At 40.6% G+C, this 26,834-nt stretch overlaps 1 protein-coding gene across 9 annotated transcripts in view; it reads left to right on the top strand.

The window, feature by feature from the left end:
• Nucleotides 1-26,834, top strand: part of cacna1db (calcium channel, voltage-dependent, L type, alpha 1D subunit, b) — an 80,340-nt gene that overhangs the window by 43,977 nt on the left and 9,529 nt on the right. For 3 of the 9 annotated variants that reach the window (XM_056424222.1, XM_056424217.1, XM_056424225.1), the window contains exons 9-40: nucleotides 188-357; nucleotides 3,206-3,280; nucleotides 4,734-4,818; nucleotides 4,993-5,019; nucleotides 5,993-6,153; nucleotides 6,273-6,498; nucleotides 6,653-6,860; nucleotides 6,979-7,099; nucleotides 7,226-7,340; nucleotides 7,505-7,565; nucleotides 7,692-7,761; nucleotides 7,990-8,134; nucleotides 8,329-8,458; nucleotides 9,584-9,643; nucleotides 10,353-10,459; nucleotides 10,633-10,720; nucleotides 11,406-11,513; nucleotides 11,620-11,672; nucleotides 11,784-11,930; nucleotides 12,229-12,430; nucleotides 12,858-13,016; nucleotides 13,396-13,506; nucleotides 14,552-14,635; nucleotides 18,096-18,224; nucleotides 18,559-18,624; nucleotides 18,716-18,807; nucleotides 18,927-19,086; nucleotides 19,182-19,309; nucleotides 19,435-19,531; nucleotides 19,691-19,793; nucleotides 20,971-21,072; nucleotides 26,447-26,583. In XM_056424222.1, the coding sequence (XP_056280197.1) occupies nucleotides 188-357; nucleotides 3,206-3,280; nucleotides 4,734-4,818; nucleotides 4,993-5,019; nucleotides 5,993-6,153; nucleotides 6,273-6,498; nucleotides 6,653-6,860; nucleotides 6,979-7,099; nucleotides 7,226-7,340; nucleotides 7,505-7,565; nucleotides 7,692-7,761; nucleotides 7,990-8,134; nucleotides 8,329-8,458; nucleotides 9,584-9,643; nucleotides 10,353-10,459; nucleotides 10,633-10,720; nucleotides 11,406-11,513; nucleotides 11,620-11,672; nucleotides 11,784-11,930; nucleotides 12,229-12,430; nucleotides 12,858-13,016; nucleotides 13,396-13,506; nucleotides 14,552-14,635; nucleotides 18,096-18,224; nucleotides 18,559-18,624; nucleotides 18,716-18,807; nucleotides 18,927-19,086; nucleotides 19,182-19,309; nucleotides 19,435-19,531; nucleotides 19,691-19,793; nucleotides 20,971-21,072; nucleotides 26,447-26,583 (3,727 nt within the window). Of the gene's footprint in view, nucleotides 1-187; nucleotides 358-3,205; nucleotides 3,281-4,733; nucleotides 4,819-4,992; nucleotides 5,020-5,992; nucleotides 6,154-6,272; nucleotides 6,499-6,652; nucleotides 6,861-6,978; nucleotides 7,100-7,225; nucleotides 7,341-7,504; nucleotides 7,566-7,691; nucleotides 7,762-7,989; nucleotides 8,135-8,328; nucleotides 8,459-9,445; nucleotides 9,497-9,583; nucleotides 9,644-10,352; nucleotides 10,460-10,632; nucleotides 10,721-11,405; nucleotides 11,514-11,619; nucleotides 11,673-11,783; nucleotides 11,931-12,228; nucleotides 12,431-12,857; nucleotides 13,017-13,395; nucleotides 13,507-13,828; nucleotides 13,907-14,551; nucleotides 14,636-18,095; nucleotides 18,225-18,558; nucleotides 18,625-18,715; nucleotides 18,808-18,926; nucleotides 19,087-19,181; nucleotides 19,310-19,434; nucleotides 19,532-19,690; nucleotides 19,794-20,970; nucleotides 21,073-26,446; nucleotides 26,584-26,834 lie in introns of all 9 variants that reach the window. The other 6 variants (XM_056424220.1, XM_056424218.1, XM_056424221.1 and 3 more) reach the window with 6 other exon arrangements.

Below are 26,834 nucleotides of genomic sequence, written 5' to 3'. Positions count from 1 at the left end.
ATATTCTCAGACGGTGTATGAAACGGTTCTATACGCTAACATTTAAAAACATTAGAAGCCATGTGCTTATCAATTCTGTGATCCTAGACAAGGTAAGCAGGTTTAGAAAATGGACAGATGTATTTTTGGGGTTTTGTTTGTATTATCTGAATCAGGTTTGACAATCGCGATGCTCTGCCCTGTCCAGAGAGTTTTCCAAAGAGCGAGAAAAGGCCAAGGCTCGGGGAGATTTCCAGAAGCTACGTGAGAAGCAGCAGTTAGAGGAAGACCTGAAGGGCTACCTGGACTGGATCACCCAGGCAGAGGACATTGACCCTGAGAACGAGGAGGAGGGGGACGAGGAGGGCAAGCGTAACCGTGAGTTCCCTTAATTTAATAAATGTTATCCCTCTGAAAAATGCAACCAGAACTGAGCGTTAGGCCTAGCCTTAAGCTCTGCTGCCTTCACATATTGTTGCATGTCTCTTATTCTCATTGATAGTGAAAGGTGACGAGGGCAAACCATTACTCATCTTCCTGTTGTTATTCCACTTGGACCGGCTCACCGATACTTTGCCTTTCATGTATCATAAAGGAAATGCTCTATGTATCTGGGACAAATTGCTCTGGCTCCGCTAGATTGGAGATGAGACATGAATATCAACGATGCATTCAATAAAATATATCTTTCTCCAGGTTGTGCAGTTTGTGCAAGTCATTTTTTTACGATAAGGAATCAATCCAGAAAACAGTTATTGTCGCAAAATAAGACATTCACAACCGGAAAATTCACCTCACGAAATCTGACTTTTTCTTTGGCTAAACGAGTTGTTATTGAGTGAAGCAAACATAATACTGTACTTTGTGTTGTTTTATGATACCTTTACATTTTGTATTACTTTCATTAATTAGGTCAACACTATAAATACATACTTCCTGCTGTTCCTTCTGTTTTCCTCCTGAACATGTATGTGAAGCAGTGCTGCAGAATCACCCTCTGTATCTAGTATTAATGATATCAATGTATGACACATATAGATGCTTATTATCATCTCTTAGCATCACTTAAACTCTCTGCACGTTGTGATCGCCTTTATGTTGAGCCACCAACCATGTGTGCTATCACTGGATTTTAAAAGGAAAACTCTATTTCGGGATGGCGCAACAGGGACGTCAGCCATGGTGGCGACCTCTGAGGGAGCACAAAGAAAGTGGGCGACAGCAGTGCCATAATTTTCGGTCTATTTTACAGTGTGGCCTTGTGTGTTCAGTTGCCATGACGACAGAGCGGTAACTGTGGACATTTGGTTTTGTGTGCGTGAGTGTGTGTGTGCGTGTGTGTTTGTGTGTGTGCGTGTGAGAGAAATAAAATATTGCTTTTTCGGATCTGGAGGAGGCTTATTTTGGGAAGAGAATGTTTGCACCCTGTGTGGATGTTTACTGTTTACAGTACAGTATTTAAATAATCTTTTATAATCCATTCAGGCGTACTTTTCTGACGAGTCTTTTGACTGGTTTAGTCAACATTTTATTGAGGGTGGGGTTGCTGCAGACAAGTTTATAGTAATATTTGTCTTTACAGCAGCTGATGCACTCAGCCGACTTTTCACTTCGTCAAAATCCATCCCAATTTTGAAATGTTGTGTTTTGCAAATAACACATTTTGCCCTTGTTGTTCAGTTGAGTACATTAGTTTACTTTTTCTCTGTGGCCACACTCCCACAAATCCAGAGCACCATATTTGCTTTCATCCGGTGGATCAGAAATGTTTGATCAGATGTGTTGGTGGACGACTTTCCTGATGCACTGTGCGACTGCAGAAGAGTTCAGCCATGCAGTTCTCTCTTTACATGTCCCCGTCACCCATCACTTACATAAAGGATAGAATTATTTACTCTAGCTGCCTTTTAAAATGAACAGTTCTCCCAATGCTTGATGTATCCAATTCACAAGGACATCATACTAAATAAATATAGCAACACTTGCTTGATACAATCATGATGCTCAGAAGAACTTTTTCTCACATAGTCTTCTCTCTGTCTCTCTCTTTGAGTCTCTGTGTAGGTTTACAGCTGCGTAAAATGACTTACACATTCATCTGTGACCTCTCTGTCATTGACTTCATGCAAAGTGGTGACGATAATGAGAACTTGCCTCTCATACTGATTGGTGTTTATGTTTGCTGATACTTTATTTCTCAGGTTTTGCCTTCTTTATCACAAATATATGTTGTTCAGCTTATAACAACATCACACATGTGACTCTCAGACCCACTTGTTGGTGGTAGAGTTGCATTGTGGGTAACATGGGTGGCATGTTTTGCCACACTGCCTTTAAACCATTCCCAGTGCGGTCAGTGCATATGTACCTGTTGGTTTTCACATCCTCCAGTAATTGCTCTGCTTCTACCTCTGCTGCTGCTGTTGTTGTAGACACCCGAGGCCACACGCTAACTTTCTCTCCTTAACTCCTGCAGCAACTGTGTGCCTTGTAAAAGAAAACGTCTGTAGTTTGCCGCTAACATTAGTTTTTCCCCCCTATTTCTCCCTTTTCTACCTTCTAGATCTTCATATCTACCTTTCTCTTCGCTGCTTTCTACCGTTTCTTTCTGAAGTTGTGATTACCGCTAATCCTTTTCAGTCTAATATTGTATTCATTGTTCGTCTGTAACCAAGGGGATTTTATAGGCCAATATAGTATTGTTAGTTTTGAAAGAATTATGCTAAAGATACGTACCTCGAACAAATAAATGCTATTTCTGAACTGCATTTTCGTTTTATTGATTGGCTGATAGCCAATACATAAATACGCTAATACCGTTATATATCTGCATTCAGCTAAGACATATGAGCCTGGCTATTATGCAGTACTATTAAACAACTATTCTCTACTTCTACAATCATCCTTCAGTTAGCAAGTATCTGTCTAAACTGTGACCACTAAACAACTACTTCCTTTCCTGTATCGTCTCTTTAACCTTTCTCTTTCCTGTTATGTATTAATCCCCTTCCTGTTAGCAGTGAATGATTTACACATAGTCTTTTATGGCGAGAGGATATTACTGTATGTCCTGCACACTTGTTTGGGAGCCTTTTCCCTGGACATGGTAGCCGTGTCTGTGCTGTAGTTTGTATTGCAGCGGTTTTCTGTTGTTCTCTCTCTCTTGTACTGACTCACTGCTTCCTCTGCTGTCTGGCTGTGTGAACTGCATGTTGGAAACACCAAGGGGTCACACTGGCTGACCTCACTGAGAAGAAGAAAGGAAAGTTTGGCTGGTTCACTCAGTCCACAGAGACACAGGGTAAATGTGTTTGTGTGTCTGGGAGTGTGCGCCCTATGGTGCGTGTTCATAAAGGGACATTTCATGCACGTGCTTTGCTTCTGCTTTTGTTTGTGCTTTTGTGTTTGCATGCCCCCTTTTTCGCATTAATCAGTGTCTAATCCTTTCCATCCTCATCTTAAGCGAATCCATTTCACGGAGCACATGAAAACCTCCTTTAAACTTTGCTTCACATTTTCCCGAGTGGCACACAAAGCCTTTCGAGTGAAATGAATCCACACACAATAAGCTGATGGAGGGGAAGTGTGCTCGAGCCTCCATGTCACAGTGGAGGGGGATGTGTACCGAATAGCAAATTATGGGAAATGGAGCTTTCATTTTAACGTGAATGTTACGAATGACACGCTCACACAAGAGAGATGGCCATTCATCTTGAACATGATATGAATTTGTGTTATGTTTAGCATTAGCATTTTTGCCAGCAACATTTTATGTTTGAACCGGTTTACATATTGCATCCTGGAAACCCTTGTAATGTAAAGAAAAAACATAATAATAATGTTTTCAGTTTAATCTCATGTTAAATATATTTTGGATCTGAAGCATTGTCAAAGTATTTGTGTACAGATCTCTCATCCAATCATCATCATGTCCCTTTCATTTGTCATTTATAAAGACAATGCATGTACAGTATATATGATGATGATCCTATATACTGTATTCTGTACCCCTGTGACTATGTAACTATTGGTTGCAGCATAAAGACCTGGACCAAATAGTCTGATCAAATAAATCAGCTGGACAATACAGCCAGTACTAAAAAAGAGATTAAACATTTAACAACTAAACTCTTTGAGTAACAATTGTTTATATTCTGATGGTTCCAATCAATGCATATTTTTAAAAATGATTCATCAAATCCAATTGGACTCAGGTCTGGCCGCATGTACTCACTGTGACTTCATCTATGCAGGAACCTTAGAATTCATCATTTGTGGATATCATCAGTCTCTTTCATTGAGATGATAACATTTTGTAATTTAGATTGTAAATGAATGAAAGCTAATTCAGGGATTTCTAAAACTAGAAAACCCTGAATTAGCTTTAATTTATGCCAAACTCTGAGGAGTCACCCAGCATTTTCTATTTACACCTGCATTTTTTGTTTTAAGCAGTTTATTCTTAAGTTAAGGCAATTTTTTCTTTTAATAGTTCCAGTTTAAAATAATCCTGAATTAGATAATTGTTCTCTTCAAAAAACGAACCAAACCAAAAGTGCATGTGTGTCAATAGGAAAATCAAGTAAAATTGGAATTTTATTGTTGAAACCTGTTTTCTTCAGGGCACACTTTGTATGTCCTAAACCTCTTTGTTATCGTGGAAGCTGTCTCACCTTACTTTGTCTTGTGTGTGTGTGTGTATGTGTGTGTGTGTGTGTGTGTGTATGTGTATGTGTGTGTGTGTGATACCACAGCGAGCATGCCCAGTGAGACTGAGTCGGCAAACACAGACAATCACAACGGAGAGGAAAACAAATCCCCCTGCTGTGGTCCGCTATGGTGAGTGTGACAAAGCGTATTGTTGCTGTGAGGAGCCAATAAAAAGAGTTCATCAAGTGCTGTCGGTAGACACAAGGGCTTTTGCACATATTGAAATTGTGATTCAAATGCAGAGTGCACAATTTCACATGTTGCCTTTTTATTTAAAGTTGCCTCATCTTGTATCCTCCGCAGTCAACAAATTACTAAGTCAAAGTTCAGGTTAGTACCTCGGTACTGTATGACACTGCATGTCGTTGCCTTCTTCATTCATTTACTGGATTCAGCTCATCTTGCATGACTCATTCTCACCTCGTACTTGATTTGCTCAGATCCCAAATGTTTTCATGTAATTTATTACGATTTATCCGATATCTGTCATGTTTTATATCTGACCAATCTGTCTTCATCCTGATGTTCTAGCAGTTTCATCACTGTGTACTTTCCCTGTTTACTCACCCAACATCCACCTGGGTCTTCTTTATAATATATATAAAGTATATATATATATATATATATATACACTACCGTTCAAAAGTTTGGGGTCACCCAGACAATTGACAAGGTTAGAAATAATGATTAATATTTGAAGTATTAATTTTGTTCTTCAAACTTCAAGCTCAAAGGAAGGCCAGTTGTATAGCTTATATCACCAGCATAACTGTTTTCAGCTGTGCTAGCATAATTGCACAGGTTTTCTAATCAGATATTAGTCTTCTAAGGCGATTAGCAAACACAATGTACCATTAGAACACTGGAGTGAGAGTTGATGGAAATGGGCCTCTATACACCTATGGAGATATTTCATTAGAAACCAGACACTTCCACCTAGAATATTAATTTACCACATTAACAATTGATTAATTTAATGTTATCTTGATTGAAAAAACAGTGCTTTTCTTTGAAAAATAAAGACATTTCTAAGTGACCCCAAACTTTTGAACGGTAGTGTATATATATATATATATATATATATGTACATATTTCAGTGATATTGTGCTTTCATGTTATTTCATGTATAACTGCATATGTGAGTAAACACAATTAAATACATACAAAAGAAGTCCAAATTCAGAAGAGGTAATTCCAAAATGAGGGAATGTTTTTACTGTGGCTTATTTCGTCGTAATCTTGACTAAATTTGGCTTCACATATCCTGCCGGTTGATCCTAAAGTGGAACTATTTGTCTGTCAGTCGTCATTGGCGACGGTGGAACCGTTTCTGCCGCAGAAAGTGTCGAGCAGCCGTGAAGTCCGTGACGTTTTATTGGCTGGTCATCATCTTGGTGTTCCTCAACACCCTCACCATTGCCTCTGAGCACTACAACCAGGCGGACTGGCTGACCAAAGTCCAGGGTAACTTCTCTGTTCTGTTCAGGTTTCATAAAACATGTATTCCCCTCAGTTTCTTCTTGACTGTTTCAACTGTGACGTGTCCGATGATTGGCTGTTGAAGTAAGTCCTCTTCTCTCCAGACGTAGCCAACAAGGTTCTCCTGGCAATGTTCACCATGGAGATGCTGGTGAAGATGTACAGTCTGGGGCTGCAGGCGTACTTCGTGTCCCTGTTTAACCGCTTTGACTGTTTCGTGGTGTGCGGCGGCATCGTAGAGACCATCCTGGTGGAGCTGGCCTTCATGTCTTCGCTGGGCATCTCTGTCTTCCGTTGCGTACGACTGCTTCGGATCTTCAAGGTTACGCGGTGAGCAAAAGAGCGCCACAAACTAAAATGACAGCGGCCTTGTCAATAATAATACGAGGCGGCTGGCGCAGGAGAATGTTGTGTTCATGTCTTGTCTGACCAATGGTATCTTCTTCTTCTTCTTCTTCTTCTTCTTCTTCTTCTCCTCCTCCAGGCATTGGGCATCTCTCAGTAACCTGGTGGCCTCGCTGCTCAACTCCATGAAGTCCATCGCCTCCCTGTTGCTGCTGCTCTTCCTCTTCATTATTATTTTCTCCTTGCTTGGCATGCAGCTCTTTGGGGGCAAGTTCAACTTTGACGAGACTGTGACCAAAAGGAGCACGTTTGATAACTTCCCCCAGGCCCTGCTCACTGTGTTCCAGGTGAGTGTTAATAAAAATAAAAATAATTATATTCATAATAATACTACTAATAATAATAATCTTATTCATAACAGTTTTCAGGATTCACATTATTGCCTCTGTATATTGTGTTTGACAGATCTTGACAGGAGAAGACTGGAACACGGTGATGTATGATGGTATCATGGCATACGGCGGTCCGGCCTCCTCTGGAATGGTGGTCTGCATTTACTTCATTATCCTCTTTATCTGTGGAAACTGTATCCTTCTGGCCACACACACACACACACACACACACACACACACACACACACACACACACACACACTCAGCCATTTCCACACTTGCTTGCGGCTCAGGGTCTTCTTCTTAAGTCACATGACCAGACATCCTGCTAAACGTCTTCTTGGCCATCGCCGTTGACAACCTGGCAGACGCGGAGAGCCTCAACACAGCACAGAAGGAGGAAGAGGAGGCCAAGAAGAGGAAGAATAGTGCCAAGTACAGCTTAGAACACCTACACAATTAACATTTTAATTTATGTTCCCATTTCCTGTCTGATGGTTTGTGGAGACAGATGTCACATTTGTCACAGACACTTTCTATTGGCAGATAAATCGCCGTCTGCTTTGTTCGTTACTCCCTGTTTGATCTGTCCCTCACAGAGATATTAGCACTGAAAAGAAGAAAGTTGAAATCATAGATGTCAAGGATGGACAGACCAAGGTAAAATAAACTAGTTAGCTGCATAAATCATGCAAGATGTGTTCATAACAGACCGCCTGTCTGAAATGCATTATCTATACATAGATCTGATTAATTGTTCAGTTTTATGACGCTAAACCTGATCAGTGTGTGCAGGCGCCAGCAGAAGTCTTGTTGGAGGAAGAAAAGGAGTCATATCCTGCCATCGACTCACTGGGTAAAAGTGCCACTTTGAGTTGGGGGAGGGGGGGGCCACAAAAATCCATCAATTCATCCAATTTCCTGGTGTGATTGACTAGAGGTTTGAAAAATGACATAAATCAGAGGTAGAGGTCTCTAGTGTTATTTTACCACCGACAGTCACACACATTTCACCCTTTCATACCAACTGAAGGACTGTTTTCATCAGAAGAGGGATTTAAAATAACTCCAGTTTTGTTCCTAGCTTGTGATGATGATGACAATAATGCCGTTCTCCCAGAAGTCCTGCCAGGGCCCCGCCCTCAGAGGCTGTCAGAATTCAGCATCAAAGAGAAGACTCCGCCCATCCCGGTGGGCAGCGCCTTCTTCATCTTCAGCAGCACTAACCCGTGAGTGTCGGCCCCGCTTTGTGCCGATACGGCCTCGGGGCCACAGGAACGAGTCTCCCTGCTCAGTGAGACAGAACTCCAAGAAGCATCTCAGTGACAGCAGAACCCACAGATGTGTCCCAGCAGCAGCCTTGATGTGTCACTGTGCATCATCCGTCTCCAAATCTCCTTCTTTGGTTTTCTCTCCGCTTTAGGTTCCGTGTGTTCTGCCATAAGCTGATCAACCATCAGATCTTCACCAACCTAATCCTGGTCTTCATCATGCTCAGCTCCATCTCTCTGGCTGCCGAGGACCCAATACGCAACTTCTCTGCTCGCAATATCGTACGTGGACTAGCCACTAGGACCGTAGTCTTTGGCTGCCTCAAAAGGCGACCCCACATATTTGGAGAGTTTTTTTGATCTCTCTGTAGCCAACAATCCGAGTTTATCACAACACAAATGTCAACATACCAGAGTAGAACAGCACAGGAGCAAATATTACAATGAAACGCCATAGAAACACATTATAACACAGATCATTTAGAATTTAGTTAGATTATTTATTTTATACTGCATCAGAATATTGCCTCATGCAGCTTTAATATACCAGTAGTTATTTTCATAAGTGTGACTCTTACTGTTCATGTGTGTGTGTGCGTGTATATATATATATATATATATATTTAGAGAGATTTATATATATATATATACACTACCGTTCAAAAGTTTGGGGTCATCCAGACAATTTTGTGTCTTCCATGAAAACTCACTTTTATTTATCAAATGAATTGAAAATTGAATAGAAAATATAGTCAAGACATTGACAAGGTTAGAAATAATGATTAATATTTGAAGTATTAATTTTGTTCTTCAAACTTCAAGCTCAAAGGAAGGCCAGTTGTATAGCTTATATCACCAGCATAACTGTTTTCAGCTGTGCTAACATAATTGCACAAGGGTTTTCTAATCAGATATTAGTCTTCTAAGGCGATTAGCAAACACAATGTACCATTAGAACACTGGAGTGATAGTTGATGGAAATGGGCCTCTATACACCTATGGAGATATTTCATTAGAAACCAGACGTTTCCACCTAGAATAGTCATTTACCACATTAACAATGTATAGTGTGTATTTTTGATTCATGTTATCTTTATTGAAAAAACAGTGCTTTTCTTTGAAAAATAAAGACATTTCTAAGTGACCCCAAACTTTTGAACGGTAGTGTATATATATATATATATACAGTATATATATATATAGAGAGAGAGAGATTTATTTTATATATTGTGCTGTTGACAACTTGAACTTGTGCATTGCCTCTTGCAGGTACTTGGTTATTTTGACTATGCTTTCTTTACTGTTGAGATCCTGTTGAAGGTAAAGGACCCTTTTTGCTGTGTTGTGCTTTGCTGGGTAGAGCTTCAGTAACCCTGCGTGCTTATGTCACTCTGATTGCCTCCTCAGATCCTAGGCTATGCAGACTATGTCTTCACTAGTATTTTTACATTTGAGATCCTTATTAAGGTAAACAATAAAAACAGTTGCGCCGCCTCATCAACAATCCATCACTTCCAAGCTTGCTGCACGTGCTTCTCCGCATCCCCCTCATTTTTTTCTCTATAATTTTTGGTTGACATGATGCTTGTCCTGTTGTCATGGCGCCAGTCTGTTAGCGTGAAGAGGTTTTGTGTCTGTCAGTCACTTTTCCACTTCTTTTTTTCATCCTCGACTAGTTCATATACCAGTGTCTCTCAGGAGTAAAACTCCTTGTTTGGCTCAAATAGTTGTTTCTGTTCTATTTCTTTAACTTTCTGAAGATAAAACAAGTCAAAGAGCCTGATTGTCACTTTGACTTATGTAATTTTGAAACAAGTAATCTGTTTGTGTGTGCTGGCCCTAAGGAACATAATTACATAACATAATTAACATAAGAGCTTAATTTCAATGCAGGACCATCAACTGGAAAACTGCAGATGAAATTGCATTACACACTGTGTATACCAATGATGGAAATGCAAATTCAATGTGACTGTAAGACCATATGAAATGAAGAAAATACAACATTCAATCTTGTTGGTACTCACAATTGACACTGTAAATAGTAACACATCATTTTAAATAGTAATAACAATCATTTAAATTCCATTTCAGTGTGATTTGAAGTGGCCTGCATGTGTTGAATGATGGCAGATCTGTCTTCTTTAGTCGTGACTGGTGTCTCTTCTCTCTCCAGATGACAGCGTTTGGAGCGTTTCTTCATAAAGGGGCGTTTTGTAGAAACTACTTCAACCTTTTAGACCTCCTGGTCGTCGGTGTGTCTCTGGTCTCCTTTGGCCTCCAGTATGTATCATTCAATCTTTTTAAAAATGTTTTTCAATGTACCATTGAGCAGATGCGGTAGTTTTGCCATGACATATACATCTGCTGGTGGCAGAGCTGAAAGGAGGGCCTCTGTGGCGAACACGGCGTTATCGTTGCTCAGCTGAAACCACTGTGTGTGTTGTCTTCCTCAGGTCCTCTGCTATTTCAGTGGTGAAGATTCTCCGTGTTCTGAGAGTCCTCCGTCCGCTCAGGGCTATCAACAGAGCCAAGGGACTGAAGGTCAGAAGAACAATAACACATCACAGTGCAGTGTGCATCTGTAGGCGTGCGTCTATATATTTGTGAAAAGATAGATAGATAGATAGATATATACTTTATTAATCCCCAAGGGGAAATTTGTCGTAACAGTAGCAGCACCAATAAACCAAACACACAAGAATAAAAAACAAAACACAAAATATAAAAACAGGGATGAAAGATATAGAAGTATACAAAGTAAAATACAAAACAAAATATATATGTACATATACAACACACATGCATACACAACACACAACACCAATGACAAATCAAATCAAATACAAAAATATTAAATATAGACCGTGTGCAAAATGCAAAGTGTGTGTATGTGTGTAGTGCAAACAAACAAATGAAATGTGTGAAGTGCAGATCAACATAGTGTAAATATTAAGTTATTATTGTAGTTATTGCACTATGATCTGGCAAGAGGTGATGTGAATGCATGTGCCTTTGCTTATGATACAGTACATATTTCATATTATTTACACACCCATAGTTACGGTACATATTTGATTCCACCAATTTATCGCGGTTCAGGGAAAGAGCGCATTTCCTCTGAACCCTCTGTTTGCTTTTAATTTTCCAATCGTAATTCCCCCCCCCCCCCCTCTCTGTGACCACACGTTCTGTACATACCTTCTCACAATGTGCGTGTCCTTTGCAGCATGTGGTCCAGTGTGTGTTCGTGGCCATCAGGACCATCGGCAACATCATGATCGTCACCACGCTGCTGCAGTTCATGTTCGCGTGTATCGGAGTGCAGCTCTTCAAGGTATCGCGGATAAGTGGGAAGAGAGATGGAGGGCAATGAGGTCACGGTTAGTCACAAGTAGAAGGTTGGAAGCAAAGGACAGTTCTCGTTTTCTTTTTCGTTTTAGGGGAAATTCTTTCGCTGCACCGATGATGCCAAGTCCAGTCCAGACGACTGCAAGTGAGTTAATAATTATTGATCAGATTCCAGCTTTGGGCATTGACCTGCATGAGAGTCTCTGCGCATGTGCGTGTGCATACATGTGGTTGATATGTCAACTTTCAATCACAGGGGAACCTACATTCTCTACAACAACGGGGACGCGGCGCTGCCCATGGTGAAGGAGAGGATCTGGTACAACAGCGACTTCAACTTTGACAACGTCCTCATGGCCATGATGGCTCTGTTTACTGTCTCCACATTCGAAGGGTGGCCCACGTAAGTTCTGAGATAGAATTCAGATTTGACTCCTAATATGGAGAATAATGGCCAGATGTATTTCCTGTTTGATAATCATTCACCTTTATCTGAAAATTCTTCATCCCCACTTTTTTCCCAACCAAAAGTAAAGTGACAAAGCCAGCCCACCCTTCAAGACCTTTTTCTCTTTAATTTGTCTATTTTGTGCGTATGAATGTGCTTAAGAATACTATGTTGTATATTTAAACAAATGAAACTGGCAGAATGGTTCAGAGTAACTACAGTTAACTATCTCTACTTTTGTATGTCCATGCAGTCTGCTCTACAAGGCCATCGACTCCAACAGAGAGAACATGGGTCCTATCTACAACTACCGCATCGAGATCTCCATCTTCTTCATCGTCTACATCATCATCATCGCCTTCTTCATGATGAACATCTTTGTCGGTTTCGTTATTGTCACCTTTCAGGAGCAGGGGGAGAAGGAGTACAAGAACTGTGAGCTGGACAAGAACCAGGTGGGTGGGACCTTTGACGTGTGTGTGTGGGTGTGGGTGTGTATGTGTGTGTGTGCAGGATGTTGTGTTGTATTGGTGCTTTTATGGAACATTTTATCTGTTCATGTCAAATTGTGAACTGTGAATCATTTCAATGTATCCTCATGCAACGGTTCTCCTAAACCCTCTGAAAAGTGATTTAAATTCTTTTGTGGATTTCCCCCCCAAAATGTCCAGCAACACGTGTTCCTTTCGTCTCTTTACCCGCATGCAGTATTTTCTAAATAAACTTCTCTCTTCAAATGGAACAACTTGGCTAGGTTTAGGAAGATATTGTGGTAAACATCTGGTGGATCTCAAGACTTGGTCCAAATATAGACTGTATCGTTTAGAGAAGTCATGTTCCTCTTGATGGTGAGTGTGTTTCTCTGTTTGCCCACCACCACAGCGTCAGTGTGTGGAATATGCTCTCAAAGCTCGTCCTCTGCGGCGCTACATCCCAAAAAACCCTTACCAGTACAAGTTCTGGTATGTGGTCAACTCTACAGGCTTTGAGTACGTCATGTTTGTCCTGATCATCATCAACACCTTGTGTCTGGCCATTCAGGTGAGTGCCCTTCATTCCGTTGAAAGCATGTGTCTGGCACCCTAACATTTTAATTTCAACAATGCTGCATGCAGTTAAACTTATCTGACTTCCTTTCCTTATAACCGGAATACAATGTGTTCGATCATTTTGCTCAACAGCCATCGAACTATAACCACGACATGTTTTGTTTCTCTCCATTAAAACATATACTCTCCTTGTAGTGTACATCATGTTGTTTTTAGCCATGGTTCTCATGACTTTTCTTCCACTAATGTATTGCAGAAGATTGACTCTCTAGCTAATACACAGTGTGTGGCAATTTCAGAATACTGATACACTTTAAATAGAGTACATGTGTTATTGTTTTATATGTGTCTATCTGCCGGTCTGTTTCCAGCACCATGGTCAATCCCATCTATTTAATTATGCCATGGACATCCTCAACATGGTCTTCACTGGGGTTTTCACTGTGGAGATGATCCTCAAGCTCATCGCCTTCAAACCCAGAGTAAGTCTCCTCTCCTCTCCTCATATACATATAATTGCAAAACTACCATCAGTTCCTGAAACCATCTTGCTTATAGTTTTTCCTTTTAGATATCCCTTTATATGTTATCCGTAAAAAAAAAGGTTCATGTTTTTAACCCCGCCCTCATACACTCTCCTCTTGGGCTCGTTGCCCACGGGCGATGACTGCACCTCCGTCTATTCCTCATCGTCACCTTCCATTACTCCTCACCGTAACCTCTCTACCTCTTATACTTTCCGACATCGCCCTCCACTCCTGCCTCCCCTCTCCTCCTGCTGGCTGTGCATGCTGCCATAATCAGGGCTATATTGGGGACGCCTGGAACGTCTTCGATGCCCTGGTTGTGATTGGCAGTGTAGTCGACATCATACTCAGCCAGGTAGAAAGTCGTTAGTATGTACAACTCACTGTCATCCCTCCTTCCGCTCTCTCACTGCTGCTGCTTTGTTGTTTCTGTCCCTCTTTCCTTTCCTCCTTTCCTTCCTGTGCTTATTTATGTGTTATTTTTTTAAAGGTTTGCTTGAGCCAATTTCTCCTCTTGAAGCAAGTCTGTTGAACATGTTGTGGATTTAATGGTGGATGAGCATCATGAACAAAATACATGCCGATTGGCTGGAAAATAAACTACTACGACTAACATCCACTACCTGCGGGATGAATGCCAAAACATGAAATAGATGAAGGCCATGCTCCATACTGATTAGATCTGGTCAAATTAAGTTTTAAGTCTATGATGGCCATTTCTTTAAGCCTGCCTCTGCATCAGTGGGAGGAGAACATTACGTTTGAAATGGAAGATTAATAACAGAGTCAATTAATCATATAGAATGGTTTGGATAAATTAAACAAATGAATACTCCCACCGACCCGAAGGATTTGACTTTCAACTTCACACTTAAATCTAATCACAGCTTTTTGATGTTTCATTATCTTTCTTAATCCTTGTTTATTTGTGTACCTTTTCTTTCTTGCTCTGTTGTCTCTCTCGTCTTCTTTTCTGTGTCTCTGTTGCTGGTGCTTGCAGAACTATTTTGCTGATGCATGGAACACGTTTGATGCCTTAATTGTTGTGGGTAGCGTGGTTGACATTGCCATCACTGAGATCAATGTAAGTAGTCATGTATCACTGTCTTACGGCCTCCTCTGAGCTCCCAGCCAGAGGGCATTGCCTTGTCATCAGAGCTGCATTCAAGATCACTATGCTCTTTTTTTAATGCGTAATTACCGCTCTTCACAATTTCATCCTCGATCATAAAACCACAGTCTCATGATACTTAAATATCAAAATTACATTATTTAACGAATGTAATTCTAGTCTATTATGAGAACCCCATCCACCTTCAATAATTATTTAACTAAACAGAATTTAAGAAAAAAAGGTGAAGGGAGATATTCACGTGTGTTATGATATTTAATGGTGCTATAATTGGTCACTCCCCCCTGGTGTAATTAAAAACTACAGGTTGGGAACATACATACATTAGGTGGAGAGCATTTGAATATTTTTCTCTTTATTATATTGATCAAAAATATATTTAAATAAAACAAACAAATCTCAATGTGTATTACTAATTGTTTCACAATTGTATTACTTGGTCAATTAATTGATAAAATAATGGGTACAAAAAAAGCTTCTAAATATATTGGGAACTGTTGTTTTTGAATGCAGCTCAGTTTTCATTTACAAATCTCGATGTGATAATTTTGTACCAGACTGTTTCCGCTTTTTACTCTTTGAATCTGCTGAACTCCTCCTTCAAGGCCGCTCTATATTGTTGCCTGTTCGTATGAATATGTTGGTTTGTCCGGTCAGTCTCTTGCTTTGAATGAATGTTTGAGGTTCAGACGACACAGCACACATCATTTAACATAACTCTATCATATGATTTAAGGTGTAAAATGAACTTTGCAATTAGAAGGCCTGAAGAGAAACAGTTCTGCTGAGAGCATAACTTCCAGTGCTGTATAACTTTACTATAACTATAACTATACAGCACTGGAAGCAGTGCTGTATAGTTATGCAACTCAGAAAATTACAGCGTATATATGTTTTACATTTTTTAGATGGTAAGATCAGCCATCATCTCAGTGCAAGTGCTCCATGCTGGTATAAACATTCTTATTTCTAGAAATGAAAAACAAAGTGCAAGGGTTGTTAGGCAGTGACTCTGATGTGCTGCCTTCAGTGGGGAGCTCATTCTGGATGTGGAGCCAGGTTACAGAGGAGCCTTGGCTGAGATGAACAACCACAGGGTGATGGGACAGCAATGCACCCAGAGGCAACGGGTTATGGTCGCGGGCTAATGCTGCGGTGAAAATGACATCAGGGTCATTCGGAGGTTCCTCGCTGTCAAATTTCCCATTGATGATAGGCTCCATGTCACCTGGGAGGACTGACCTATTTGGTGAGATGCAAACAGAGAGATTGCAGAGCTTCAGACACCAAATCCTATAAGGGTAGAGAGGAGGTGATGGTGTTTCAATTGCAGCAAACAGGTCGGAAGGCAGCGTGCAGCCCTGTGACTGCAAGGAGGGCCTCATCAGTGGAGGGGCCTGCTTTGAAACCACATTAGTGGGGCTTGAGGAGGTTGTTCTGGAGGCAGACAGCTGCTTAAATACAGCACATTCTGGTGTCTTGGATAGAAAGGAAGAGAAAGTTCTCTAAAAGGCCCCGACGATCGACTGTTGGCCAATGTCAGGTTGTCTGTGAGTCTCTGGGAATCTGGTGTTTGCTGTGTTTCCCGCACCGTTGGCCCCAGTCGGCGCCAGTTGGCCCCAGGTGGCCCCAGTTGGCCCTTGCTGCTGTTTATTTAGGCCAGTTGAGTGTGTTGCCGGGGAAGCTCATTTGTAAGAAAGATTAATCTGATTGGCTCTTCGGCTTAAGCAAATCAGTGCACAACAAGAGACGAGGGTGAGGGAGACAGGTGTCTGATTAATGAGAGGTCACACACAGACGGCTTTTCTTTTCTTTTTACCTTCATCTCATCGGATCATTCAAACACATTAAATATTTTCACAACAACGTGGCCATCATAATACAGATAGTGAAGAGAGTAAGACATGGGAGCCAAACACTGCTCTGTTGTTCTTTTGCTTTCCCCCTTTGAATGACAGACTAGCGCCCCCTGATGGTCTGGAGAGTAATTTCCACTCACACATCCACGCCAGTGGGCCGGAGTGTGTTCAAGTGCAACCTGTTGACCGGGACACAAGCGACATGAGACGCCGCTCGTTCGATGATGTCGGTTTTGGTTGGGCCAAAGACATCTTCTTTTAATTTGGGATGTCAACATTTACTAGGGCAACAGTTCATTTAAATTAGTCTTCATATTGAAAGATCGTATCATTTAAAAACACTGAAGATATGTTATTACATTCGGCATTAATTATAAAATCAAGTCAAATGTAACAACAACAACAACAACAAAAGAAAAAACTAACAATGTCAGCAGTTTCCTTTAGGAAGGCGTTTCAGTGCTCTTTAGTATTTTGGTCCTGAACCCATCGTCCTTCAGGCCTGGACGCTTCCATCTCATGTCTGGTGTTACTGTTGAGAACATGTGGTCAAGCTTTTGCATGACAGGCTTTAAAACCATGATGCTCTTGTCCTTGCTATACATTGTAATGCCGTGTCGTTGTTTACAAGTGAAGGTGCTCACGAGCGTTTTTAATTGCATGGTGAATCAATCAAAAGCTAACGATGGGGTGTGAACATGTGGTGCACGGCTGGTTTGTGCATCTCGGATTAACCTGAGGCTTTTGGTTTCAAGTCAGCAGCCATTCCTGTCGTCAAGGTGATAGTGGAGCCAGGGGTAAGAACACGATGAAGCCCCTCGCCCTTCTGTGGTCACTCAGCATCCAGATCTTTTTGTTGTCACTCTGCTTGCTGATGGACACATTGAACTTATTCAATCGTGCGGTGGTTTATGATCGAACTCTCGATGTTTGTCAAAGTCTTGTTTTGAATCCACCTGGTTTGTAGCAATTTGGCTCCAGTTTCATGGATTAAGTGACTTTCTTTTTTCTGTTGACCCATCTGAGTGCATGGCATGCCACTGACGTGACAGATGCCACTGAACGGTCTTTTCTCTTGTTTCTTCATTTCAACAGAGCTCGCCCAAGTGTTTGCTATCAGTTTACATTCCTCTTCAAACATCTCACGTCATTGTATTCCAACATGACAATAAAAAGATCCATTTCGATGTTTGCATCAACTCTAAAAACACAAGTGCAGTTTGTCTTTGGGTCTGCAGATTTTCTGTCGCCTGTTTTGAATCCCTCATCCAGAGTTAAATGTCCTGTGTGTAAGTCCTCTGGGTCTGTTGGTCATGGCATTGTGTGTCAGACACTTACTCTGCATGCACATTGGTTGTTGTCATTGCAGAAAGATCACACATGAGAAGACGTCTTATTTCATCGACTTTAAGGTTGCTTGTAAGCTCATGTGACTCACACGTGAGGTTTAAACGAATGCATGGCTGACTGCGTGAAGGAATGAGTGGCACAGAGCTGTGTTTGGATGCTCCTCCCTCCTCCCCTGATCACTCTCTCTGTCCTGCACACCCCAGAACACGGAGGACAGCGCTCGCATCTCCATCACCTTCTTCCGCCTGTTCAGAGTGATGCGATTGGTCAAACTTCTGAGCAGGGGGGAAGGCATCAGGACTCTGCTGTGGACCTTCATCAAGTCTTTCCAGGTAATCCCTCTTGAATCTGCAATGTCATGGACCAATGAGATGAGAGATTACACGTGTTATCACAAGTTAGGTTCAAGCCTCTAACTTTCTCAAAATGGTTGCTGGGTCGCTTTTAACCAGTGTAACCACAATACATGGGTAACATTTTCTGAGATGTAATTAGAATGTTTAGGTCTAAAATAAACTGTGTAGCATACTACGATTAGAGGGCAAAGCGAGCTAGTTGTACAAGATGTAATCAAGATAAGCCGTGGATCTGGTGGTGAAACCGTGGTCTCAAATTAGATACTGTAGATTTCAGTGTCTCACTCTTTTCTCTTTTTTCCCCACCCAGGCTCTTCCCTACGTTGCACTCCTGATAGCCATGCTGTTCTTCATCTATGCTGTAATCGGGATGCAGGTACGATAACCTGCGGATGCCCGTCGAGTTTGTCTTGAATGTTGGTCTGAATTCAAGAACAGGCTGGCTGATGTTACTTTTTCTTTTCTAGGTGTTTGGGAAAATAGCCATGGTGGATGGAACTCAAATCAACCGCAACAACAACTTTCAAACCTTTCCTCAAGCTGTGCTGATGCTCTTCAGGTGTTTGTGTAGCTTACATTGTTGATGACCATCTATAAGAAGTTATCGCAAATGCATAATATGCACGAGGGAAACGCCCTGATTCTGCTCCTGAGACCATGTTTCTGGCTCGGTCTTAGGTGTGCCACAGGTGAGGCCTGGCAGGAGATCATGCTGGCCTGTCTGCCGGGGAAGCTGTGTGATCCGGAGTCGGACTACAACCCCGGAGAGGAGAAAACTTGCGGCAGCGGCTTCGCCATTATCTACTTCATCAGCTTCTACATGCTCTGTGCCTTCCTGGTAATCATTTCACTGTGTGCACAGACAGCAGCCACATTCCTGGAGACAATAAAACGTAGCAAAAAAAAGAATAAAATGGCATGTCCTGGTTTCAGATCATCAACCTGTTTGTTGCCGTCATCATGGATAACTTTGACTATCTGACCCGTGATTGGTCTATTCTTGGGCCGCATCACCTGGATGAGTTTAAAAGGATCTGGTCCGAATACGACCCTGAAGCCAAGTGAGTAGCCAGAAGTTCCCCTTTGCCTTCTACTGTACGCTAAAGCTCGGGGATATGTGTGTCAGAACACGTGGGAGTGGCGGTGAAGACTGTGCTCATTGGTAACGGGTCTCATATCGGAACAGGGGCAGGATAAAGCACCTCGACGTGGTGACTCTGCTGAGGAGGATCCAGCCCCCGCTGGGCTTTGGCAAGCTGTGCCCTCACAGGGTGGCCTGTAAGGTGGGTTTGGACAACACAACGACTCACTAACACCGATACCGAGAGAGATGAATGTGGTGAATGTCGAGAGGGACAAAAACACGTGACGATCTTTGTTCACATGTTAATTCTTAGGTTTGTCCCTTTTGATGAAATCCTTCATCTGTACTTCTGTTGCAGCGTCTGGTGGCCATGAACATGCCCCTCAACAGTGACGGGACCGTCATGTTTAATGCCACCTTGTTTGCTCTGGTCCGCACTGCCCTCAAGATTAAGACTGAGGGTGAGTCAATGCTATCAAGCTTTCTGCTTTGTCATTCTGTACAGTGAAAAAGAGCGACTTACAGTATAAAATAGATACGGTGTTATGGTATGAGGTAATTTATGATTTGCATAAGCATTTTAATTACATTTTTATCTACAGATAAATTGTTTTGTATCGAAAAGATTTGATTCTTCACTTTTTCCCTCTTCTGAATTATTTACTCGTGCAATATATTTTTAATAATGTCATTAATGACTTTAAGCATCTTTGACTTTTAGTAGTCGTCCCCTTTTCACTGAGTGTCTTCCAATATATATACATATATATATATATATATATATATATATATATATATATATATACACTACCGTTCAAAAGTTTGGGATCACCCAGACAATTTCGTGTCTTCCATGAAAAATCACACTTTTATTTATCAAATGAATATAAAACATAGTCAAGACATTGACAAGGTTAGAAATAATGATTAATATTTGAAATATTAATTTTGTTCTACAAACTTCAAGCTCAAAGGAAGGCCAGTTGTATAGCTTATATCACCAGCATAACTGTTTTCAGCTGTGCTAACATAATTGCACGGGTTTTCTAATCAGACATTAGTCTTCTAAGGCGATTAGCAAACACAATGTACCATCAGAACACTGGAGTGACAGTTGCTGTAAAAGGGCCTCTATACACCTATGGAGATATTTCATTAGAAACCAGACGTTTCCACCTAGAATAGTCATTTACCACATTAACAATGTATAGTGTGTATTTCTGATTAATTTAATGTTATCTTTATTGAAAAAACAGTGCTTTTCTTTGAAAAATAAAGTCATTTCTAAGTGATCCCAAACTTTTTAACGGTAATGTATAATATATATATATATATATATATATATATAGTTATGTATTTCGCCACAAGAGGGAGCTATAGGTGTTGAATACGCCTTCATGGCCTCCACAGGGCTCCTAATGTTTGAATCTTAATCTCATTTCACTATTTTATAAAGGGAATTTGGTGTATTCTTTGTTACTTTGAATGTAAAGTTTTGTGATGTGTGTGTGTATGATAGAATTATAATACTTAATACTTTACTTTCGGCCAGACACTCCTTATTACAACAATGTATTGATCAGTGACTCATTGCTTTTGACCAAAGTTAAACCTTCCACTTTTTCTGTAATTTGCAAGGTAATCTGGAGCAAGCCAATGAGGAGCTCAGAGCTGTGATTAAGAAGATTTGGAAAAGGACAAGCATGAAGCTGCTGGACCAAGTAGCGCCCCCTTCCGGCGGTCAGTGGTCATTACCTACACATATATCACGTGGTTTTAACACTGTTCATTAACAGTGATGTCATTTGCTTCACAGAAACCTCTCTGTCTCCCTCTCTTCTTCTGTGCCGTTGTTTCTTTCAGCTGATTTGAATACACTACGCTTCTCATTTATATTTTCCAGAGGATTAAACAATGGCAACCTCCCATGTAGTGAGGTGAGGTAAATGTCCTGGAAGTCCCACAGCAAAGCATTCGACATTATAAATAGAAGGAGGAAGGGTGTGAAACAATGGACGTGCATTTGAATGCACACATATTATTCCCTTAATTTGAATATAAAAAAGGAAGTCGATGCTATTTACAAACTTTTCCTTTGCTGAATGACGTTTATTGTGCAGACTGTGTCACCTCAATACTTATTCCGTTAACCACTGGAAACTTTTTACAAACCACTGGAAACATATACAAACTTTTCAAACGACTGGAAACATTTATAAACGTTTACTTTGCTGAATGATGTTCATTGTGCAGAATGTGCTGCCCCACGACTTCTTTTTCTGACTACTGGAAACTGCAGAACTAATGAATCACACCACAAACATGTTGGGAGACTCGAGGTGACCCGACTATCATACTCTTCTGTCACCTCGACTTGAAAGGGGCTCTCAGTTGTGGAAGTGACTGGAGGAATTATGTTTTTCGGTTGTTTATTCTTGTGAAATTGATTTCTCAGCATCTCATTTCTTCAAATTTGGTACAAATATGCTGATAATAGTATCCGCTCAACATGAGAAGGTTTTGAAAGTGAGCTTTTTTTAAAGTCTACATAGTGGTTAATACACTCAAGCAAGATTGTGGGAGGCGCATCTCACTGAGAAACAGGTGGTGAGGCTCAGTCCATCCGAGACCAGCATCCTGTTGTTGCTGTTCTGAAGCAGCGAGGCCTACTTGCTAACCAAAACCAAGATAGCAGCACTTTCCCCTCATTTCAGAGAAACTGTAATTCTACCGTTTTTTTAATCATTCATCTTTGTTTATCATTAATCTTGCTCTTCCTTTATGAAAAACTTGATTTGCATGCATCAGCTCCAAACGGCCGAGCACAATGTTAGTTCGAAATACTATAAATACACAATAGTTGCATCAGTTTCAATTATGCCCCGAAATACAACCCAACTTCTTTTGCTGAATCAATCCTATTCAGCAAACTGCATCATAAATTGAAGTGAAAATTAAATATCTATTGTATTTAAAACAGAAAACCATCCAGCGTCTTTATTAGACAGTCTCTGGCGAGCAGCAAGTGTTCACCTTTAACTCATTGTGTGTGGAAGTTGAACCAAATGAATTCTTGGATGTCGAGTGGTGATGGGAGGCCAGCAGGCGGGTCCTCTGCATGCGTTTATGTTCATGTGGTTCTCGCTATGCTTTAGCTCTCATGCTTGATTCAGCTGCATGTCTTTATGTGTGTTTATTTGAACCCCTCTTCTCCTCTCTGCGGAGCCTTGTCTGCCAAGCCCGTCTCCTCCACAGTTTCCTCTGCTTGTCAGCCGCTGGCCTTCTTCTCTTCTCTTCTCTTTCTGCCGTCCTAACTGTCTGGGGCAGTTCTGTTTTTAGGCCGTTGACATGAAACTACTGATACCTCTTCCTGAGAAAACCTCTTCAGGCTCTGTCCAGAAAGAGAAGCAGCTGCCACCTGCATGTGGGCACAAGGTGTACTGCACATTGATCCTCCCACACCAGGGTTGAAAAGTTACATCTCACTACATCGTTAAAACGCATTGATCAAAATCACTTGGAAAATATGTCAAAACGATGCATATCACCGATATCAGGAAAACCCATACGAAAGTGTTTTATGAAAATATCATTAATCTGATAATCGGCCCACATTGCCTTGTCATCAGAGCTGCATTCAAGATCACTATGCTCTTTTTTTTAAATGCGTAATTACCGCTCTTCACAATTCCATCCTTGATCATAAAACCAGTCTCATGATACTTTAATATGATAATGACATTGTTTAACTAATGTAACTCTAGTCTATTATGAGAACCTTCAATAATTATTAACTAAACAGAATTTAAGAAAAAAAGATTCACGTGTGTTATGATATTTAATGGTGCTATAATTGGTCACTCCCCCCTGGTGTAATTAAAAACTACCGGTTGGAAACATACATACATTAGGTGGACAGCATTTGAATATGTTTCTCTTTATTATATTAATCAAAAATATATTCAACATGTATTATTAATTGTTTCACAATTGTATTACTTGCTCAATTAATTGATCAAATAAAAAATACAAATTCTAAATGTATTGGGAACTGTTTTTGAATGCAGCTCAGTTTTAATTTAAAAATCTCGATGTGATCATTTTTGTAAAAATAATAAATATAAATAATAAATAATCGGCCTACACGTTCATGCACATCTGAAATTCTGGATAAGAGCTCCAGAACACTTTGAACATGTTTTTATTCACAGGTTTCCCTGTCTGAGACCAACAGAGCCTTTCCCAGTTTCTCTGTGGCAGTGTCGGGTGACATAGAGAAATGTGTCATCTGCTTTAACCCTTGTGTTGCCTTAGGGTCATTTTGACCAGAATCAATATTGCACCCTCCCCCCGCCTTTGGGTCATTTTGACCCGATTCAATGTTTCACCCTCCTGTTACCTTTATATTTACTAACATATTTTACCCTTTGGGTTCAATTTGACGCCAGCAATTAAAACCTCCAGAAAATTATTAGAATTAATATTGTTTTCCAAGTTTAAGTGTGAGGCACTTTATGTTTGTTTGTTGACTACCGAAAGAACACCGACATTAAACATTGAATGGGGTCAAATTAATCCTAAAGCGAGGGGAGGGTGTAATATTGATTCGGGTCAAAATGACCCTAAGGCAACACAAGGGTTAAGATGGATCATCAAATTAGGATGAATGCTGCTTCCATCTTAAAGCATCCATCCATCCAAACAGTGTCACCTTTACTCGATTCCTCTCAAGGCTCTAAAGGGTCGAGGAAAGGTGATGACGATGAAAAAGAAACGGACACATTTCCTACGCACCAGAGTTCAGCTTTCTCCCCATTCTGCTTGAGCAACCTTATCTGAGTGAATCAGACCCACGCTTGATTAACTGATCAAAGTGTTGTCCCTCGAGAGGGGAGCTATAGATGTGACCCTGGCTGTTTCTTTTTTGCTGGCTTTTTGCATGTGCTTCTTGCTACAGTCCATTGTTGCCGGGGTTTAGAGGTATCGAACCTCTGCTCGTCCGTATCTGAAGTGGCGGATGTTGAATGTAGTAAATCCTGCAGTCGCTAACCCTAACCCTAACCCTATGTGTGGCGGTAACCGGTTAGACTTACACACAGTGCAGTCATTAATGACTGTATTGTAAACTCATCACCAGCTAAAGTCTGATTTTGGTACATTAATTGGCTTGCGTGAGCAATCGTGTGTGCATGTGTGGGATTTGTTTCCGAACAGGAGGCGTGTTTCATAACCACATGCACAGTCATAGATGGCAGCCGCAGCCATAGATGTGAATCTGCTGTCGGGTTCAAACTGCACACATTTGCTTGTGAGAATGATATTATTCTCACAAATTCACCAGAGCTCCAACTTCACTACCAGTTATGATATTTAATAAAAGAGTGGCAAGAATAATGTGAAGCTACACGGTTGTTTAACTTGGAGAGGAATGGGAATCTAACGGTGCTTTTCTCAAACAGACAAACTATGAAGACCTTTGATGTGCTTACAGTTTTTCTCGATTGATTACACAAAAACTGGAACTTAGAACACAATGACCACAACCTGTAACTCATGTGCCAACTCCCTAAACCAATTCTGCTAAACTATAAGCACAATTATCTGCTTTAGACACAGATTTCAATTGTTAAGCACACTTTCTTCAAAACACTAAACACCATCCTCTCTACTTTGCACACGTCATCAATGCCAAAACCTCCTTGTGTCCAGACAGAACACACTGCTATTCAATTGGCAAAACTTCCATTTCCACGGCTGTTGTGCAATTTGGAATCAAACAATATAAGGGCCACAAGTGACCTCCTGATTTGAAGAAGAATGGATGAAAACATGGAAGGTAGAGGAGACTAGAGAGGCAGAGGAGAATTATTGTTGTCCTTTTTTATTTACACTTTTCTTTCTTTTTTTGTTGACTGTAGTGGTCTATTTTCTATTGTTTGTTCTGTGAAAAAATTAGAAAAAAGAAAGAAACATTTTTGTTGTATATTTGTGTGTTTTATATTTTGAGTTAAAACATTATACATTTACAATATTTTACAACAGGAGAAAGCGTACAGTAACACTGGACATGAAAAGGCATAATGCTCCTGATAAGGCCTTCATACTGGTGTTTTCCATTGAGCACATCAGTGTCCAATCGATGCTTAGAATGTCTACTCATATAATGGGCTGTGTTTGTCATTTGAAAACAAAATACCCTTTTGAGCTGACATAACACAGTTTTGAAAGCAAAGTTGCATTTTGCAGGAGATATAAAGGGTTTTGCATTTTGTGTGAGTGGTTTTGGGATTTGTGTTTAGAGTTTTGAGAAAACGAGGCATGCTTTAAAAAAATGTGTTTAAGCAATCGAGAAAAACTGTAAACCTCCTGTTACCTTTGGGTCAATTTGACCCCATTCAATGTTTAACCCTCCTGTTACATTAGGGTCAATTTGACCCCATTCAATGTTTAATGTCGGTGTTCTTTCGGGTCAATTTGACCCCAGGCTCTTTTTCACTGTGTCAAACATATAAGAAATATCAACTTTTTTATATATTTAAAGGGCTATTTAGGTAGTCAACAAACAAACATAAAGTACCTCACACTTAAACTTGGAAAACAATATTAATTCTAATAATTTTCTGGAGGTTTTAATTGCTGGGGTCAAATTGACCCCAAGGGTAAAATATGTCAGTAAATATAAAGGTAACAGGAGGGTTAAACATTGACCCTAAGGTAACAGGAGGGTTAAGAAGAAGTGTGTGTGTGTGTGTGTGTGTGCTAATGTGTTTTGATCCTCTTGCAATAGTGTTTTCTTAACTGGATGGTTATTATAATTTTCCTGCAGAGTTAAATATCATATTATTAGTATTCTTTGATTCTGATTGTATTATCTCATGTTATCTTGTGCTTCATTTTTCTGATATAACACTGTTCATGGAATACTTGGATAATTTTAAGACTTTACTGCCTAGATGTGTTTCTTGCCTCTCTGATGGTGAGATAGTGGTGGGGATGATCTATATTAAGGGATTCAAAAAAATGTGTTATGTCAATGGATACAAACAGTGTTGCTGTATTTCATTATTTTGGTGTTGATCTGGGAGGCTTTGGTGTGTCTGGTCTGTTCACTCAGATGACGAGGTAACAGTGGGGAAGTTCTATGCCACCTTCCTGATACAGGACTACTTCAGGAAGTTCAAGAGGCGCAAAGAGCAAGGTCTTGTAGGAAGGCGCTCGTGGGAGAGGCTGAACACAACCATGGCTCTGCAGGTGAGTGAAATGCGATGAATCATCCAAAGTAACCGGGACAAGTAAAACTATCTGCATGGTGGATATTACAGTAAGTGAGACGATGCGTTTGGCTGAAGTGACCCTTTGAAAGTAACTGGGCCTTTCTTATTGTTATGCTCAACAGAGCTCAACAAAAGAACATTAGAGATTTGCTCTGTCTGCCTTTAAAACTAAATGTTATTTACTTTAATGAATGTCTCAGTCATTGATTTGTAAAAGTCCAGGTCGGG

The sequence above is a fragment of the Pseudoliparis swirei genome, chromosome 9 (assembly GCF_029220125.1).
Source record: "Pseudoliparis swirei isolate HS2019 ecotype Mariana Trench chromosome 9, NWPU_hadal_v1, whole genome shotgun sequence".
NCBI classification, from domain to species: Eukaryota; Metazoa; Chordata; class Actinopteri; order Perciformes; family Liparidae; genus Pseudoliparis; species Pseudoliparis swirei.
This window is presented reverse-complemented; position numbering and strand designations above follow the sequence as displayed.